The following is an 18,361-nucleotide window of genomic DNA, read 5'->3' as shown; positions in this document are numbered from 1 at the left end:
GAGGTCATGTTTAGAAATGTGTTTTTTTTTTTTGTAAAATAAGTTAATTTGAAATTAAAATTACAAAATGCAAGTGTGTTTCACATTGACATTTTATTGATTATTGCCGATTGCATCTACATGGAAATATAGGGAGCATTAAAAACTCTACAATATGCAAATTCAAAAGGCACTTGAAGTTGCATAACTTGTGATCTTTCAGCAGTATTACATAGTGTTAGTAGCAGCATTTAATGGGTACAATCATTTGCAAATAAACAAAGAAAATCACATCACTGCATTTAGTGCTTGAAGAATAATGACATGTCCTATGTGCGTATGTATGTGTATAGTATAATTATGTATATATAAAATGTCATTTTATTTTCAGGTATGCAATTTTGGTCCGTATACAAAAAAAGCCAAATAATAATGTAAGTGGATACAAAATATTTTATGACCTTTCTGGTTACAGGAAGACTTCAATTATTCTTATTGGGAGAAAAACTAAAAAAGCATATAACTAAAGACCCTTTACTTACAGAATCGTTTCAACTAACCAGTAATGATGTCATTTCATAAGTAATTAACACCACGTGACATCACTCAAACCATCTGTTCTTATATTAAAATGAGTGTGGCAAGCTGTATTCAAAGTGCTCAGACTTAAACACACCACTCACCCAGCAGGCAATACGAAGGTTCAATCCAGCACTTGGGTAAAATGTGAGCTGGTTTTGTATTAATAATGTATATTATTTATACTACTGGCATTGGCTACATGGTTCAAAAACTAAAACAAAGTCTCTGTACTACTGAATTGTGCACCGAAGCCCAGACTCAGAGTGCAGTACATTGTTATTAATCTGGCCTCTTATGCAAAAAAAGTTTAACTGATAAAATATCTTAAATTGCCAAAGGGCACGTTTAATGCATAATCATGGTGCAGAAAATCAAAGTCTTACTGTAAATAAGGCTGCTATTTAAATTTGTGTTTAATCCACTACTTAGATTCTTAAAATACTGTGGTTCCCATTTCCAATGAAGGTCTTTTCAAACTGCCCTACCACGTGGTCTGATTGCCAGCTCTGCTACCTTGAGTTAGTTTGGGGAGAATACCGAGTGACAAGTTTCATTGTGTTACATTATCTGTATGTTGTACTGTACGGCACAGATGAATGGATTCTCAATGGTCAGAAACCATTCCTGAATCGAGAGTAATTATCCAGCTTATTATCAAAGGAATGCAAAACATCAAGGCTGTAAATTTGCTTTGAACAGCTTACTGTTTAAACTATCATATAACATGTATTTAGTATATGAAATATGTTGTTACATATATTATAATACAGTATTCAATTACAGTGGTTTCCAATGTTTCCAGATTGCCAAAATTAAACTGCTGCTTCAGTTAAGCACTATTAGAAAAGGCTTCCGATTACTGGAAAAGCAAAGAAAAACGACAACCTCAATGCATCCCAAACCCAAAAACTGTTTTTGCAGAGTAATATTGAAATGCTGGTACATGTGTGCAGAGTAATATTGAAATGCTGGTAGATGTGTGCAGAGTAATATTGAAATGCTGGTACAGGTGTGCAGAGTAATATTGAAATGCTGGTAGAAGTGTGCAGAGTAATATTGAAATGCTGGTACATGTGTGCAGAGTAATATTGAAATGCTGGTACATGTGTGCAGAGTAATATTGAAATGCTGGCACAGGTGTGCACTGTACAGTGCATGTTCATGGATACGCTTGGTCAAGAGGCTGATTTCATGTCTATAGACAATCATCCATTACAATAGAAGCTTATTTCTATAACCCTGTTTCTTACATGCGGATATTCAGGTGAGCTATAAAGGGAATATGAAAGGGTTGAAGGGCAAACGTCACTATTTGGGTTGCAGATCATTCATATAATCAATGAAATTACGAATGTCAGGAAACGCATGAACAGAACACACAGCAAACGGCAGCTTGAACAACAAGATCAGGTTCTCTTTTCACCCCTAGTGTCTTCATGTTATATAAAATATTTATATTAAAAAACATACATTACAAAATGGTGTGCATTATCATTTGCTTTTTAGCTAACAATAAAAAATTCAGTGCATCTGCTAGTGAATAAATCTACTACATGGCATAAAGATAGATGAACAACTGACAATGTCAAGTGATTTTGGTCCTATGTACTGAAACTACAAATGATTTCAAGTATTTGCAACTTCTACAGGTATAGGACAGTTAATAGAAGGAGGAGCACAATATAAAGTCTGTTTTAACTACATTCTCATTTGGTTTCATTCGAAAGAGATTTAGATGAACAGCTGGAGTGATGCAGGGATTGTGGGTGGCAGTTTGTAGTAATAATGGGCAGGCACTTATTTAATTGAAAAACTACCCAAGTCCGTGTTCGACTTTCACATTTATATGGTGAGGCATAGGAAGAAGAGTCACGGGTGTAAAATACGAGTGAAATGAAAAGAAATCTAAAAGAAAAACAATGATCCACTTCATCTGTTAGTAAAATAAATAACAAGTAAAACAGGGTTTCTGTAAACTAACTGTGATTAGGAGCGAGCGGTTCAGTTAGCTGCTTGTTGGCTTGTTGTGGGTTCAATTCCTGGTGGGGGAAACTGCTGCTGCACCCTTGAGCAAGGTACTTTACCTAGATTGCTCCAGTAAAAACTCAACTGTATAAATGGGGAATTGTATGTAAAAAATAATGTGATATATTGTAACAATTGTAAGTTGCCCTGGATAAGGGCGTCTGCTAAGAAATAAATAATAATAATTGAGATTGTCTTATTGCTCTGCTATTGAGATTGTCTCACTTCTCTCTCTATTAAGATTGTCTCATTTCTCTCTCTATCTATTGAGATTGTCTCACTTCTCTCTCTATTAAGATTGTCTCATTTCTCTCTCTATCTATTGAGATTGTCTCTCTTCTCTCTCTATTGAGATTGTCTCTCTTCTCTCTCTATTGAGATTGTCTCACTTCTCTCTCTATTGAGATTGTCTCTCTTCTCTCTCTATTGAGATTGTCTCACTTTTCTCTATTGCTCTGCTATTGAGATTGTCTCACTTCTGCCTCTATTGAGATTGTCTCACTTCTGTCTCTATTGAGATTGTCTCACTTCTCTCTATTGAGATTGTCTCACTTCTCTCTATTGAGATTGTCTCACTTCTGTCTCTATTGAGATTGTCTCACTTCTCTCTATTGAGATTGTCTCACTTCTCTCTATTGAGATTGTCTCACTTCTCTCTGTTACTCTGTCTAGCTGGCTGCCATCCAATTTGCAGGCCTGTGTTTTTTCATGATGTCATCTTTGTTTTTTGAGAAATCACATGATACTGTGACCTTTAAGCTCTGTTGACCCCAAATCAAACATGCTTTTCATTTTAAAAGTATTTTCATTATACTGTATTTTTTGGCATATTAGGTTAAATAAATCTATGCTTGCATTCCTTTCCTTTCCACAGTGAAAGTCAAACCATCACACAGGACTGAATATTTAACAGATCAGAAATGAAGTTTCAGGAATATGTAGACGATATACATTAGAGCTGTCCAATCATCTTGACTGAATAAAACCAAAAAAAAAAATAGTTTCTCAAACTCAAAGCTGATTGAATTAAAGGAAAACTACCAGAATATACTAGTTAGTATGCTTTAAATAATCCATTAAAATGAGTCTATAACTTAAAATCAACAAAAAAAGAAAGACTTTTTAAATCAACAGTTTACAAGCCCATTACATGAGGGTCCTGGACACAAAGGGTTAAAGGTTCTGCTAATCACTGTGAGTAGAAAAGAGAAGGAGGAGCTTGGATTGGTCTGCTGTGGAGTGTCTTTGATTCAAATGTGAACATGCAAAGCAGTCTGGAGGTATCACAAGGGAAAAACAAATCAAAGCTGGTGTCCTGCCTTTCGCCTGCCTCTGGTGGCCTTGGTTCCTGTTTTTCTTGGGGGGGGGGGGGGGGGGGGTTGGTATTGCATTGTATTAATGTTATTAATTATTATTATTATTACTTACAATTGTTACAAAGTATCACAGTACAAAGTATCACTTTACAAAGTATCACATTGTAAAATATCACATTACAGAATGCCACATTACAGAGTAGCATATTCCATATTACAGTTAATGCACTAGACTTGCCTTTCACCTTTGTCTGGAGGCGTGGGTTCTATTCTGAGGGGCTAGTTGGTGCAGTGGTTTAATGTTCTTGTACTAGACTTGCCTTTATTCATTTTCTTCATTACTGGTGAATTGTTTAATATGGTAAAGTGTGATACTTACCTTTACTGGGGACTGTTTCACACAATTTAAACCTTGGGGATTTTGTACAATATAGCCCAGTAACTGGTCTGCACAAGATATTAACTGGTGAGCAAAAGATACTGCTAATAGCAGAATATACACACAATGAGGCATCGGAGAGCACAATGCATGGAGCGTTGGTGCCCCACGACTCAGAGAGAGATAAAAGAATGGTCTCTGGTATCTGTGTCCTCTTCAGACAGGTGGGGGCCTATTCCAGGTGTCTGTGCTCCAGTGCACCTCCAGTGAAGAAAAATCAGATTGACTTGTGTTTATTACCCATGAAAAATATGCTTATAAAAACTGATATTTTAGTTTTAAAATATTGACCGGAACGATAGTCCATTTTCATTACCTCTTCTCATTGGGTCCCAGCCCTTATTTTGACAGGGAGGCCAGCCAATGTCTTTCAAGATTGATTTAGAATGTTTCTGCAGCCAATAATACGTTACGGTTACAACCAGGCACGCCCACTGCTATTGACGCTTTCATTTCGTTACAGGAAGTAGAAGGCTGTGTTTTGTTTATGCCGGAGATAGCGGTAAGTGGTCGTTTTACAAAATGTTATCTCCTGTTGTTTAAAGTATTTAGGATAGCTTGAAACGTTTTTAAGTCATTTATAATTATTTATTTTTGTGTATTACGAATTTCTGAGACAAATAGCCCCCTTTGTTGAATATAAGAACTCGGACATAGTGTGTCTGTCGTAGCTACAGATACGCTGCACTTCGCAATGTAAACAAAGGCGCTTTCCAGCAGAGCTCTGCAGTGTCCTGAAATCCGAGCGCTACTCCTTCCGAAGGGAGACGAATCTGATTGTGTTCTTTCTGCAAAGTGAGACGAATCTGATTGTGCTCTTTCTGCAAAGTGAGACGAATCTGATTGTGCTCTTTCTGCAAAGTGAGACGAATCTGTTTGTGTTCATTCTGCAAAGGGAGACGAATCTGATTGTGTTCTTTCTTTTATCACACCAGATAAGTTGAATGGGAAGGTTCAGTAAAAAAAAATGAAGGCGTTGTTTCTGAATGAATAAAGGATTCAGCTAAACCAGTTTCAAACTACAGTCAGTGAAGATGGACGTCAGTATCTCCGTGTCGTTCTTTCAAGACGAGCTCGCCTCTACCATCGAGCACGCAGTGAAAGCGGCTGTAGACACCGTCTTGTGTGAAATTACTAATGTTATCGGCAGCAAATTCACTGAATTCCAGATGGAAATGGCTGGAAAGGAGAGAGAGAATGGCAGTCTGAGGCTCAGGTTGGAGATATCAGAGAGCGAGTTGAAAGCAGTGCGAGGATGTATGAACGCTGCAGATGCAGACATCAGACAACCTCGATTATTTCAAGGTAAGAATGTTTTTTTTTTGTTTTTAAGTGGTATTGCTTGGTCAAGCCAACAGATTAAATCACTTTTTATTGTAAAGCTCTTGGTTATAATTTAAGTGCTTGATTATTATAAGTGGTGTTAATAACACGGCTCTGTCTTCTATTGGTTATTATAACCAGGAGCTACTTAATCGCAGATCATTTACTCATTTTTCCCGGGTAGGTTATGGAATAAAATTAGGATTTCGCGGACCTGTTTAGACATTAAACACACCTAAGTAGATACTATTTGCAGAGCCCTATAAAAGCCTAAAAATAGCGGTACGTGCTTACCTTAGTAAAACGGAGTGCTGTCTTTATTTTTAAAGGCAAGCCGGCAGCATCCTCCAGCAGTTTCTACCGACATTATGACATTTCTTTTTACTTCTGCAGCTTTGCGATGCACTTCTCATTTTGTCTTGTTCATGTCGAATTGTTTTTTTTTTTTTTTAGAGAAATGGTCTGTTTCCAGTTTGTTTGCAAAAAAATAATGTATAATTAATGGTAAATGTACCTCTGTTTGGCAATAGGAAAAAACACATCACATCGCAATTGATTGCACCTGTACCAAAATCTCACAGCGTACCACTTTCAATGTGACAGCGTACCACTTTCAATGTGACAGCGTACCACTTTCAATGTGACAGCGTACCACTTTCAGTGTGACAGCGTACCACTTTCAATGTGACAGCGTACCACTTTCAATGTGACAGCGTACCACTTTCAATGTGACAGCGCACCACTTTCAATGTGACAGCGTACCACTTTCAGTGTGACAGCGTACCACTTTCAATGTGACAGCGTACCACTTTCAATGTGACAGCGTACCACTTTCAATGTGACAGCGTACCACTTTCAGTGTGACAGCGTACCACTTTCAATGTGACAGCGTACCACTTTCAATGTGACAGCGTACCACTTTCAATGTGACAGCGTACCACTTTCAGTGTGACAGCGTACCACTTTCAATGTGACAGCGTACCACTTTCAATGTGACAGCGTACCACTTTCAATGTGACAGCGTACCACTTTCAATGTGACAGCGCACCACTTTCAATGTGACAGCGCACCACTTTCAATGTGACAGCGTACCACTTTCAATGTGACAGCGTACCACTTTCAATGTGACAGCGTACCACTTTCAATGTGACAGCGTACCACTTTCAGTGTGACAGCGTACCACTTTCAATGTGACAGCGTACCACTTTCAATGTGACAGCGTACCACTTTTTTAGCATTACACGGCTCATGTTTTGGTACGCCTACCACATTGTGATGATGTACCATTTTGTAACACTACGCCAGGTCAAAAAAAGAAAACGTGCCTGATTCTAGTGTAAAATTCTAACTGCAGGTTGTTTGAACCGAGGTGGCTGTGCTAGACCGTACCCGTAGTACTGATTTACCTGGGCTACAAGAATACTTTTTTGTGAAAGCTGTTGTTTGTTTTATGTTCTGTTTAGTAGTCTTTCATTTGATGTGTGATTCGGAAGCTATATGGGGATCGATCATATTTCTTTCTAAAAAAATCAAAAGGCCCATTACAAGATATGCAAAACAATTGACCTCCACCTGCATGTAAAGTTTATTTGGGAAGTTGCTTGACACGATCCTCAGCAGAAATATGCTTCACTTTATTTTAATTTGTTGTCCGTTTTTGGTATTTTATCTCCAATGCAAAAACAAATTTATATTCATAAAATGTGACTTATGGGTTTTCAAATGTCAGAAATCCTTTCAGCTTCATTTGAGACATTGACGGCGTTTACATGCACGAGTCATGACAGTTTTCCTCACGATGTTTTGAGACATTGACAGTGTTTACATGCACGAGTCATGACAGTTTTCCTCACGATGTTTTGAGACATTGACGGCGTTTACATGCACGAGTCATGACAGTTTTCCTCACGAAGGTTTTCGTACTTTTCAGGAAATGCGTTGTGATGCTGTTCTGATTTAGGAAAAAAAAGTAATCCGTACCAATGCAGATTACTCAATTCATAGTAATTTAGGGGCAGGGATATTTAAATGCCCGTGTCTGTCTAGTAATTAGGAAAAGAACGACTCTCGTGAGGAGAGCTTCATGCGTTGCCACCTTTCCAACACACTCACGCACACACACACACTCACTCACACGCGTGCGCACAAACTGAGACATGCACACTGACACACACACACGGAGAACACGGGGGGGGGGTTACACTACACTACACTACAATACAATAAAAAACGGCATGATCCTCAGGCCTATATGAATATAACATTGAGAACAGGGGGACATGTAAAAATACACACAAGGTTCCTGAGCAGCTTCGTGCACTGGCAGTTCTATAGGCGGATTACCAGGCTGAGCATCCTAATGTTCCTGTACACATCTGCCGATCCCTATACCCTGCCTCTGCTCCGAGAAGCCAGTGACTGCCTTTCCCTATACCCTGCCTCTGCTCCGAGAAGCCAGTGACTGCCGGTCCCTATACCCTGCCTCTGCTCCGAGAAGCCAGTGACTGCCGGTCCCTATACCCTGCCTCTGCTCCGAGAAGCCAGTGACTGCCGGTCCCTATACCCTGCCTCTGCTCCGAGAAGCCAGTGACTGCTGGTCCCTATACCCTGCCTCTGCTCCGAGAAGCCAGTGACTGCCGGTCCCTATACCCTGCCTCTGCTCCGAGAAGCCATGACTGCTGGTCTGCAGCTGCGGTAGAAGAGCCAGGCGCAGAATCCGCATAACACACTCACACACACATACTTTTAATATTATAAACATTCTAACAAAAGTCTTTATTTAAAGCGATACGGTACATATGTTGTTTGTTAACTATATCCATTACTTATTGCGCAATATGCCAATTGATGCCAACAATTCATTCCAGCTCTGTGTGGTGGAAGAAGAGGTGGAGCTCTTTTGTTCCTGGGACATCTTAAAAGAATTATAAAAAGAAAATACTATTATTATTATTATTATTATTATTATTATTATTATTATTATTATTATTATTATTATTATTATTATTATTAATTATTTATTTATTTATTTCTTAGCAGACGCCCTTATCCAGGGCGACTTACAGTTGTATACAAAAAATACATCTCAATAATTACAATACAAAAAGATACAAAATACAAGGACTAATAAGAGCAAAACTACTACTACTAATATAAGGCTAAAGGTTTGGTTAGTTTTGCTTAACAGCATGCATTTATACAAACATTAATAAAAGGCTATACGAGAGATTTACATTTGCAGTGCCTTTTGCATTCTTTCTTGAGTGTGTGTGTGGTTTGGTACGGCTTTGCTGAAGAATAACACGAGATTCTGCCAGTTAAATGGGATCTTGACTGCTGAAATCTCGGGAGACACACGCACGATTCCTGCTCCGGTTCACATGGGTTTTTACAGCTATTTTTATCGTGAGAAAGTGATTTACCCTGCTGTTAAAGTCGTGCTGACCAAAGGACGTTCTTTTGCTGTTTCACGGTGTATTTGCGTGACAACGTCACACAGTCATGACTGTAGAATCGATTTTCACATGCATGTAAACCCAGCCATTGATCACCCCTCTGCACACATACCTTAGAAGCAATGTTGGATTCAACCTCATTCCCAGCTCACAGTCCTGTAGTATCTTGAAAAGTAGCCATAATTCATGATTTGTATCTGTTGATCAGGCGCCCTGGGAGCTCAGGTGCTCCTGCAGGGCTGGCCTTTGTCCTCCTGGGAGCTCAGGTGCTCCTGCAGGGCTGGCCTTTGTCCTCCTGGGAGCTCAGGTGCTCCTGCAGGGCTGGCCTTTGTCCTCCTGGGAGCTCAGGTGCTCCTGCAGGGCTGGCCTTTGTCCTCCTGGGAGCTCAGGTGCTCCTGCAGGGCTGGCCTTTGTCCTCCTGGGAGCTCAGGTGCTCCTGCAGGGCTGGTCTTTGTCCTCCTGGGAGTTCAGGTGCTCCTGCAGGGCTGGCCTTTGTCCTCCTGGGAGCTCGCTGTCCTGAGAGGTTGTGGGGTTTTCTGCAGTGAGGGAAAATAATTTAATTGGGGAGGTAAAACAGGTCAAAGCAACTGCCACACTATATTCATTTAAAATAAAATACAAAAACTATCTCATAAATTGTTCCACTGGAATGCTCAGTAGAATTCTGACAAGGGGCTGGCTTTTTAAAGGAACCTAGCTAATAAGTTCTAATTTTGTACAATTTTGTTTCACACAGATCCCAAAGAGAGCCACGATATCCCTGAATCTGAAGCACAGGAGAGGTCAGAGATCAAAGAGGTTTACAGACAAGAGGAGTCCTTTGACCAGGAGTGGTGTGCAAGTCTAATGCAGATTACAGAGCTGACACATGTTAAAGATGAAGAGGTCCCTCGACTGGAATGTGTTCCTATTAAAGAAGAATTCATAGAGCAGGAATCTGCCCCCATCGCAGAGAAACTTCCTACTGAAATTCATGTCTGTACACTTGAGGAGAACAACCAGCTGGGATCCAACCTGTGTGATGATCCTTCATCTGAATATGAACTGGGATACACAGGTAATCATACAAAACAAGCAGCATTGAGCTGCCTGTTAATCCTGCAGAAACTGGGTACTGAACACTAGCAGTGTGTTTAAGATTAGTATTTTAAACAAGAGGAGCTGCCTACCCACTATGTCAATGACTTTCAACAAACCTGCTGTTAGCTCAGGGGTGTGCAGTCACGGTCCTGGCGAACCATTCCACTCCCACAGCTTTACAGAGCTGCAGGGATCACATGTGCCATCATCCAAACCCAAATCCAATCGAGATCACATGTGCCATCATCCAAACCCAAATCCAATCGGGGTCACATGTGCCATCATCCAAACCCAAATTCAATCGAGATCACATGTGCCATCATCCAAACCCAAATCCAATCGAGATCACATGTGCCATCATCCAAACCCAAATCCAATCGGGATCACATGTGCCATCATCCAAACCCAAATCCAATCGGGGTCACATGTGCCATCATCCAAACCCAAATCCAATCGGGGTCACATGTGCCATCATCCAAACCCAAATCCAATAGGGGTGCTAAGCATCACCAGAAGAAACATTTCAGTACAGTACTTCATATAAACCTGATCTCTTATTTTTATTTCTCAAAGATATTATATTAAGTATTATATTAAGATATTAAGTGAAGTGGAAATCACTGATAAATGTCAGTGATATTAACTGGAGTGTTAATAATCAAAGTGATATTCTCAGGCATTTGTCCTCATTGACACCTCATTGGTACGCGAGATCTCGTCAGGGGGTACGCGAGATCTCGTCAGGGGGTACACGAGAAATCTGGCGGATAGCACATTTTTTTAACGACATTGTAGTACTATGCGACTTAGCAATCGAATCAGCAATGCTGAATCTCCTTTCAAATAAAAGCACAGCCGTGCTGGTGAACGTTTCCTTTCTGCTGGGCGAGGTTAACTCTATAAACACCCAGCCGGCTGCTGACAGCGAGCGAGCGTTTAACTCACACATGGCTAATTTACATATTTAAACAGCAGGGCGCTGGTACTGCAGTCTGTTATTTAGTTGAGCAGGCAGCTGGGCTGCCCTACTTAGACCCTGAAATCACTCACTTGCTCTGCGCTGGAGCTGGAGCGACATGACTTTACTTGCAATGTTTGTATGTTTTTTTCATTAATTAATTTGTTGAAGTACCCCATTGTTGTGCGAGTGCATTACCCTACGCCTCCACACCGGTAATTATCAATAAAAACAAAAGCATCATCTTCTTCTTCTGCTTATTCTTATAAAAATGGAATCACTGCATGATATAAATATCCTCTTTTTACTTTAAAAAAAACATTAGCTTTTGGAAATATTCACTTCAAAACAATGTTCTTATTCTGGCTAGATTCGATACTGCACAAGACACACACAGCATTTTACATTGTCCCTGCTCAAGGGTTCAGCGATAAAATTCAAGTTCAATTTAAAAAAAAAATTAAATGCCTGTTTCTAACTTTTTAAATGTTTTATGCAAACTGCCCTATCTGTTTTCTCTCTACATTCTGCATTTGTTGGAAGAAATGCATGACTTTTGTTGAAAATTGCTTTCTGATTTTGTTTTAAATTGGAACCTTAGTTATGTTTTTCAGAAACATAACTTGTTATTGGAGCCTGGATTTTGAAATAATTGTACGTAGCATTTTTATTTGGTGCATTTACACCATCGTTAACTAATTTGATTGTATTTCGTACTCGCAGTACTTGGCTGATCTCTAGCCCCTCATTCATCCCTGTGTGCCTTCTAAGCCAGCAAATTGAGAGGCTTTTTTGTTTTTAATGGCCCACTGTGGCAAAGTGGTTGCAGCGTACAGGTGCAGGAGTGATGCGGTGCGTAATCAGGAGACAGGCAATTGTAATCCACAATGAACAGGGTTTTAACTATAATCCTGGTCTGGTGGCCAAACAATAATTCAAGGCAATACACAGGAATGTGTAATGTACTGGAATAAATAAACGGGTTGCAGTCCCAAATAATAAACACAGTCAATAGTACACACACAATACATAAACACAGTCACCATTTTAAAGCAAATCTCCTTACACAATACAGAATATATTTTTTTTTTCCTGACTAGCTTACCTCAGTGTCGCCTACAGTCCCTCCCTGCTTCTTCAGTTCTGTGTATAATGTATGCAGCAGCACCTAAATGAGAGTGACCCCGTATTGTATGATGATGAAAACCAGCTGTCTTATTTTTATTCTTAAACTTTATTCAAATAAAATATCATTTTTAATCCTCATATCACGGCAACTACCTTGGGGACTGTAATATTTGTTTACAACACCACATTTCATTTTAAACATATATTTATTTTCAGCACATGTCTGTCTGGCAGTAAGCATTCCTGTGTTATTATTGTCACAGTACAGTAAGTATTGGCTGTATTCTCTCAATATGCAGTCGTCAGAGTTCACTCTAGGAGTTGTCATGTTTATGACATGAAACCCTGCAGAAGAGTGACTGTGGAAGAATGCTGTACAATAACCTTTGTCTCTCTTCTCTCTCTTTAGCTTCTAAAGGAGAACACGACTCCACTCCATCACTCCAGAGCAAAAACTCTTCTAGTGGCAAACCACAGCACAAGAAACTCAGAGAGATGTCACCCCAAGAACATGTGAAGACATTGGGATCTCACTCAGTTAAAATCCCTTCTTTACAAGACAGACACCCACTTACTGTGAGGAGTACAGAGCCGACACATTCTGTATGTTTTAACAGTTCTGAAACCCAGGGCAACTTGAAGACCTCGCCTCATTCTGTTAAAGGTGGGAAGAGTTCCTGTCAATTAGACTCTCCTGAAACTCTCATGGGAAATCTCACAGGAGGGACTTCATTGCCCTGTGCTGAGTATGGGATGAGTTTTACACAGTTAGGAAATCTTCAGTCGCACCAGCGCATTCACACAGGAGAGAAACGTCATCAGTGTTCTCAGTGTGGGAAGAGATTTAGTCGTTTATCAAAGCTTGTAATCCATCAGCGCATTCACACAGGAGAGAAACCTTATAACTGTTCTGAATGTGGGAAGAGATTCAGTCAGTTAGGTGACCTTAAACGACACCTGCGCATTCATACAGGAGAGAAACCTTATCACTGTTCTGAATGTGGGAAGAGATTCAATCAATTAAGTGATCTTAAAATCCACCAGCGTGTTCACACAGGAGAGAAACCTTATTACTGTTCTGAATGTTGGAAGAGATTCAATCAGTTAGGTGACCTTAAAAGACACCTGCGCATTCACACAAGAGAGACTGTTGTGAATGAGGGAAGAGATTCAGTCACTTAGAATGTCAGAATTTCAGACACTTGGACACCTAAACAGGAGTAAATTTGACTAAAGATATCTCTAGTATCTTATCACTTTTTAGGTAGGAGATCACTAAATGACACTTAAGAACATTTCTAAAGAAAAATGTTTTAGCATTCAGACTTGTTAATTATAGGTTGTACTTAATCATATAGTGAAAACATTGTTTTCTTAATGATCCTCAGACCCTCAGAGGTTTAGAAAGGTATAATACTTTCAACTTTAGGTGGATATTTGTGCAGATACAAGCCCTAATGTCAAGTCGTGTCCGTCCGCCCAAAAACATAGAACTCTCAGTCTGCAAAGGGTTAAAAATTCAATGGATACCAGTTAAGCCTTTTATGTATCTCATTCACAACTGAGAATCATGTTAATAGTAAAATTGATTTCATTTACAGGGGATTTCTATGATGCGTAGTTTACACACCCTAGTCTCTGTAAGTCGCCTTGGATAAAGGCGTCTGCTAAATAAACACATAATACAGTCACGCAGAACGATTTTAATAGTGTGTCCAGCATAAAACAGTTTATTTTTCATTCTAGCTTTAATAAAGATTAGTCACTTATTAACATGTTGGAATCTTGTTTGTATGTTAATCAAAAAATAAGGCTTGGCCAATTAAGTTGTTTCACAGAAAAAAACAGTGAATTGAAATCAATTTTACTATTAACACATTTGTCAGTTGTGGTTGAGATACACAAATGACTTAACATGTATCAGTTGAATTCTTAAAGGAGAGTAGAAAAGTCTGGGTAAAGCAATGAAAATCGAAAGCCCTAAATATAGCCTTTATGTTTGTTGGCTATAGCTAATTTAATATTTTAAACAATATTCCCCATTAACTTAATAGGTGTTATTTCTAACAGTGCTTGATGAACATTCAAAAATAAAAACAGATAACTCTGTTTAAAAGTAAAATTACTTTTGTTCATTTTAATGTTACAAAATTAGGTAGGTTGAATATTATCAAAGGATTTATAATAACTCATTTTGTAATTAGTTAAATGTGTTCAGAAAATTATTAAACCATATATTTGATCATAATTCTAAATATATCTAAAACAAAGCATGCATTCATATATTTGATCAGATTAAGAATTCCAGATATGTTTAAACAATGGATTCATTTCACATTTCAGCATACACCATTTACAAATTAATCATATCATTTCTGTGCTCCATGGAGATCCAATAAATATGCAGATTTACCATACTTGGTTTAGCAAGAAGTTGAAAAGTCTCAGAATAAATTTCTGACTCTTCGTCAGAAACTTGGTTTAGCAAGATTTTGCAAAGTCCAAAGAATGATTTTGATTCTAATGTTTAAAAAAGATTGTTTTCCATTTTTCTTGTTATTCCTCAAACAAAATCACTTCCTGGCAGGGTCATTCCAGACACTTGCAGTGTTTTAGAAGCTGGACCCAAGCAGCGATGTGTTCCAGGAGAAGTTACTCAGATGCCATGCTGGAGCTTTCAAAGGTCTCTCCCCCCGGTCTAGGATGGATTACAGTGTATTTGAATCGACCAAATACCACAGTTAATCCTATTTACTTTTACTAAATGTGAGTGGATTTATATATGCTTGTTTAAAACACAGTAATGAGGCTGTTTGTTTACACTAGCAGTCCTTTACTGGTGCAAGTGGTCAGAAATGCTGCATCTTGATTGGTTGAGGCAGTGTCCAATGCCCTGTAATGTTTATAATACAAATCAAAATGCAAGTCGGTCTGCTGTCTCAAGGTAGCCCACAGTAGAACTTTTGTTGTTCCTTGTCTGTAAAAGCTCTGGTATAAAAGGTATTCCATAGCAAGCTATGCTTGAATTACTTGAGTTCTTGAGTTTGTCCACCACTTGTGTTGTATAGATTGATGGCACCAAAACATTCCAAATACACTAAAAGAATGACACAAACACAAGCGAAGCCCCTGGCACACAGACGCGTAAAGAAACTATTCTGACATGATGGGGAAAGACACATGTTGGATATATTTGTAGAAATTAGATAAGTGCATTACCTATTACTAGAAATTCACAAATAAAATGTGAATTTGTAGAACAAATGTTGTTTAAGAAAATCAGTATTTTATTGGTGTTCTGGTACCCAGATTTAAACAGGGGAATTGTAACTTCCTAACTCGTAATTAACACGTAAACTCCACATACACTTGTGAAGAGTCTCTGGGAGAAGTCAGTGTCTCCAGCAGTGCTAAATATAAGCTTTCTGAAGGGGTCCCAGAAACACACAAAAGCTTTTTGTCAAGTTTGTCCATGAGCTTGAGTGAGCCACTGTGAACTTCCCACCATTCCAGTGGATTAATGTCCAGGCTAGGAAGTGGGAGTGCATTGCAGCAGGCTATTTTAAACACAGAGGTAGAGTTTAACTTTTCATAATAAATTGAAACAGTGAACAGCAAAGTTACCCTTTAGCTTGTTTTTTATATAAAAGTTTATGCAAAAACAATGTTCCCTGTTGCATATAAATATAGACATCAATAAAATGCACCTTACAGAATTGTTATACCAAGTTAATCACGATATATTACTTACATGTATACTAGATAGTGTTTAAATTGAACTCCAGGCCACGTTTTTGAACTCCAGGCCACGTTCTTGTTTTCAGTTTAAAAATAAATACAAATTAAAGCTGCCTTAAAATCATATATCTTTAGTACTCTACTACATCTGTATAATTGGGACTCCACTAACATGATCTTTTTTAGTGAGTCGTAAATGTGTTTATTTGATATTTTTCATCACTTGTCTCACAAACAAAGAATTGCTTTCAGGACAAAACAATCTCTTCTTGCAAAAGAAGTACTCTGGCGAAAAAAGAATTTGGACTTCTATTTATTTTGTTGTGAGAGAGATCTTTATTCGTGAGGTCCTGTCGTACCCACTGAAAAAAGATTGCCCGAGACAGCAGTTCAAGGGACCTCCCTTACATTTTAAATCGCTGGTATCTTGGCCCCTGTTAAATTTATAAAAACGGAAGATCCCTCCTTTTGTTCCTCTGCTTCTCCTCTAGTAGAAGTCCTGGGGAAAAATCCACCATGGATGGCCACCAGGTCTCCAGCAAAGAGAGCGCTCAGCTGGGCAGAAGTTTGATGCCACCGGAGTATGCTAAATCCAACATATTTCAGGCAACACTCCTGCCTTCAGTGCAGTAATATGTAACTGACATAAAAAGTGAAACAGAAATAGTTAAACAGAAATATGTTTAGGCACCATAATTTAAATTACACGAGTGTTACAATGCAAACTGATTAAATAGACACAAGAGCTTTAAAAGGCGGAATTGTAGCTGTAGATATTCATATATTAACCCTTTCAAAACAAAGCATTTCAGTGGCATGCTCCCACAGGATCAGGTGTTTTTTGGCTGTGGTTGACTTTTCCTATAAAAATTCACTAAAAATCTATTTTTACAGTAGCATCTTGGAAATGGTGTCCTTTTTTCAGAACACTCTGGGGAACATTATAAAGTACTTCAGAAACCATACAAGTGTTTTGCTTTTTTTATTCCCAACACAATATTTTTTTTTAATTTGTTTTTGAAGTTAAGTATTTTTATTATGTATTCAGCTCAGAGATACATGTATAAAACGTGTTATTCTAAGACCTGAGGGACCTTACAATATCCCCTGAAAGTTTTGTTGAAAAATGTTGATGTTTTGGGCAAATTACAAGACATTGTTTCACCAGAGTGATTGCAATAACACAATAGACGTTTATCTCAGGGTCTTTATAAGCAATAAATATTTATAAATAAAATAGTTATTCATTCCATTGATATCAGTGTGGAAGGGTGAGGAATTCACTGACACAGGAGACAGAAATTTGCAGTGCTAAACACCACTTGGGGGCACTATTTATTTATGTCCACAAGGTGGCACTGTTGTCCTATTTTTACCAGCAATTGTAGACAGCTTCACAGAGTACCTTGGGTACACACGCAGGCCAACAAAACAATAATCAAAACAGAAGGCACAAAGAAAAAAAGAAATAAAACACTATTAACAAAACTACAACATAAAGGTGCTGCACTCTGCAGTGTTTCTCCGACCATCGCTACCCGCATGGCCCGAGACTCCGTCCTACACTCTGCAATTCCATCAACTGCGTCGCTTAAACTATACTTTCAGGGATCTGACATGGTTTCTCCGATACTGCTGTATATCTTGTCTTTTCTTGTTTTGTTGTGCTATATGTGTTTGCACTGTTCTCCGTCCGGCCACAAAGCTTCCGCTGGCTCGTGTACGTCCTACAGGGCCGATCTGAGGGAACAACAAAGTGTTATTTAAAGGTTCAGCAACCCCCAAGGCCCGCCTCTCAGCCACTCAGAGAGAGGGGAATCCAACACACCTCTTCCCCACCTCTCCGTGTCATCGCCATGACTAACAGGCGGATCTTACGAGGCTGCTGCCCTCTTCCTGCAGCACCACGCATACGCCAGACAGTCAGCACTCCCCTGTTACAATCAGTAATAAGGAAAAAACGTACCTGATACATTTAGTTCATGAAATAGAATCTGCTCATATCTTCTCTTTTCTTGATATTTATAAATGTTATAAAAACATATATATGAGACAGAATAAATGTTCTAATATAATTGAGTCAAATACATCAGATGTACAGTGTTCCCCCTTTTTTATTAGCTCGAAACAAGTTCATGTGAGGTTTTGTTTCTGCTGAGCTGCTGTAAACTGCCTCCGCCCTTTAGACACTATCAGCAGGATTTTCTTATTTTTCTTATTTTGCCACTGTTGAAAATCATGCTGTAAATGCCCTTCTCAGTGACGTCACAGGAAAAAAAAAACCAGGAAGTGAACGTCAGTATCACGGGTCATCGTTTGAATTGCAAATGGTACAGAA

At 38.8% G+C, this 18,361-nt stretch overlaps 1 protein-coding gene across 3 annotated transcripts; it reads left to right on the top strand.

Annotated features, from left to right (window-relative positions):
• The first annotated feature begins 4,783 nt into the window (after nucleotides 1-4,783).
• On the top strand, nucleotides 4,784-15,881 carry LOC117434226 (zinc finger protein 184-like). Of its 3 annotated transcripts, XM_059010561.1 has the most exons (5): nucleotides 4,784-4,843; nucleotides 5,277-5,646; nucleotides 9,856-10,176; nucleotides 12,695-12,949; nucleotides 14,873-15,881. In XM_059010561.1, the coding sequence occupies exons 2-5, from the start codon at nucleotides 5,376-5,378 to the stop codon at nucleotides 14,899-14,901; spliced, it is 876 nt and encodes a 291-aa protein (XP_058866544.1). In that variant the 5' UTR covers nucleotides 4,784-4,843; nucleotides 5,277-5,375; the 3' UTR covers nucleotides 14,902-15,881. The 3 variants fall into 3 exon arrangements, with proteins under 3 accessions (XP_058866544.1, XP_058866542.1, XP_058866543.1); XM_059010559.1 differs by having other exon boundaries at nucleotides 12,695-15,881; XM_059010560.1 differs by having other exon boundaries at nucleotides 4,790-4,843; nucleotides 5,511-5,646; nucleotides 12,695-15,881.
• Nucleotides 15,882-18,361: the final 2,480 nt, after the last annotated feature.

Source organism: Acipenser ruthenus, chromosome 41, assembly GCF_902713425.1.
Source record: "Acipenser ruthenus chromosome 41, fAciRut3.2 maternal haplotype, whole genome shotgun sequence".
NCBI lineage: Eukaryota > Metazoa > Chordata > Actinopteri > Acipenseriformes > Acipenseridae > Acipenser > Acipenser ruthenus.
The sequence above is the reverse complement of the archived record's forward strand: the minus strand, read 5'-3'. Positions and strand labels throughout refer to the sequence as shown.

Bases quoted from the DNA above. Each gene is read 5' to 3' on its own strand.
- LOC117434226 (XM_059010559.1), top strand. From the start codon at position 5,376: ATGGACGTCAGTATCTCCGTGTCGTTCTTTCAAGACGAGCTCGCCTCT. The intron at 5,647-9,855 runs GTAAGAATGTTT...TGTTTCACACAG, and splicing joins ACAACCTCGATTATTTCAAG to ATCCCAAAGAGAGCCACGAT. The intron at 10,177-12,694 runs GTAATCATACAA...CTCTCTCTTTAG, and splicing joins ATATGAACTGGGATACACAG to CTTCTAAAGGAGAACACGAC.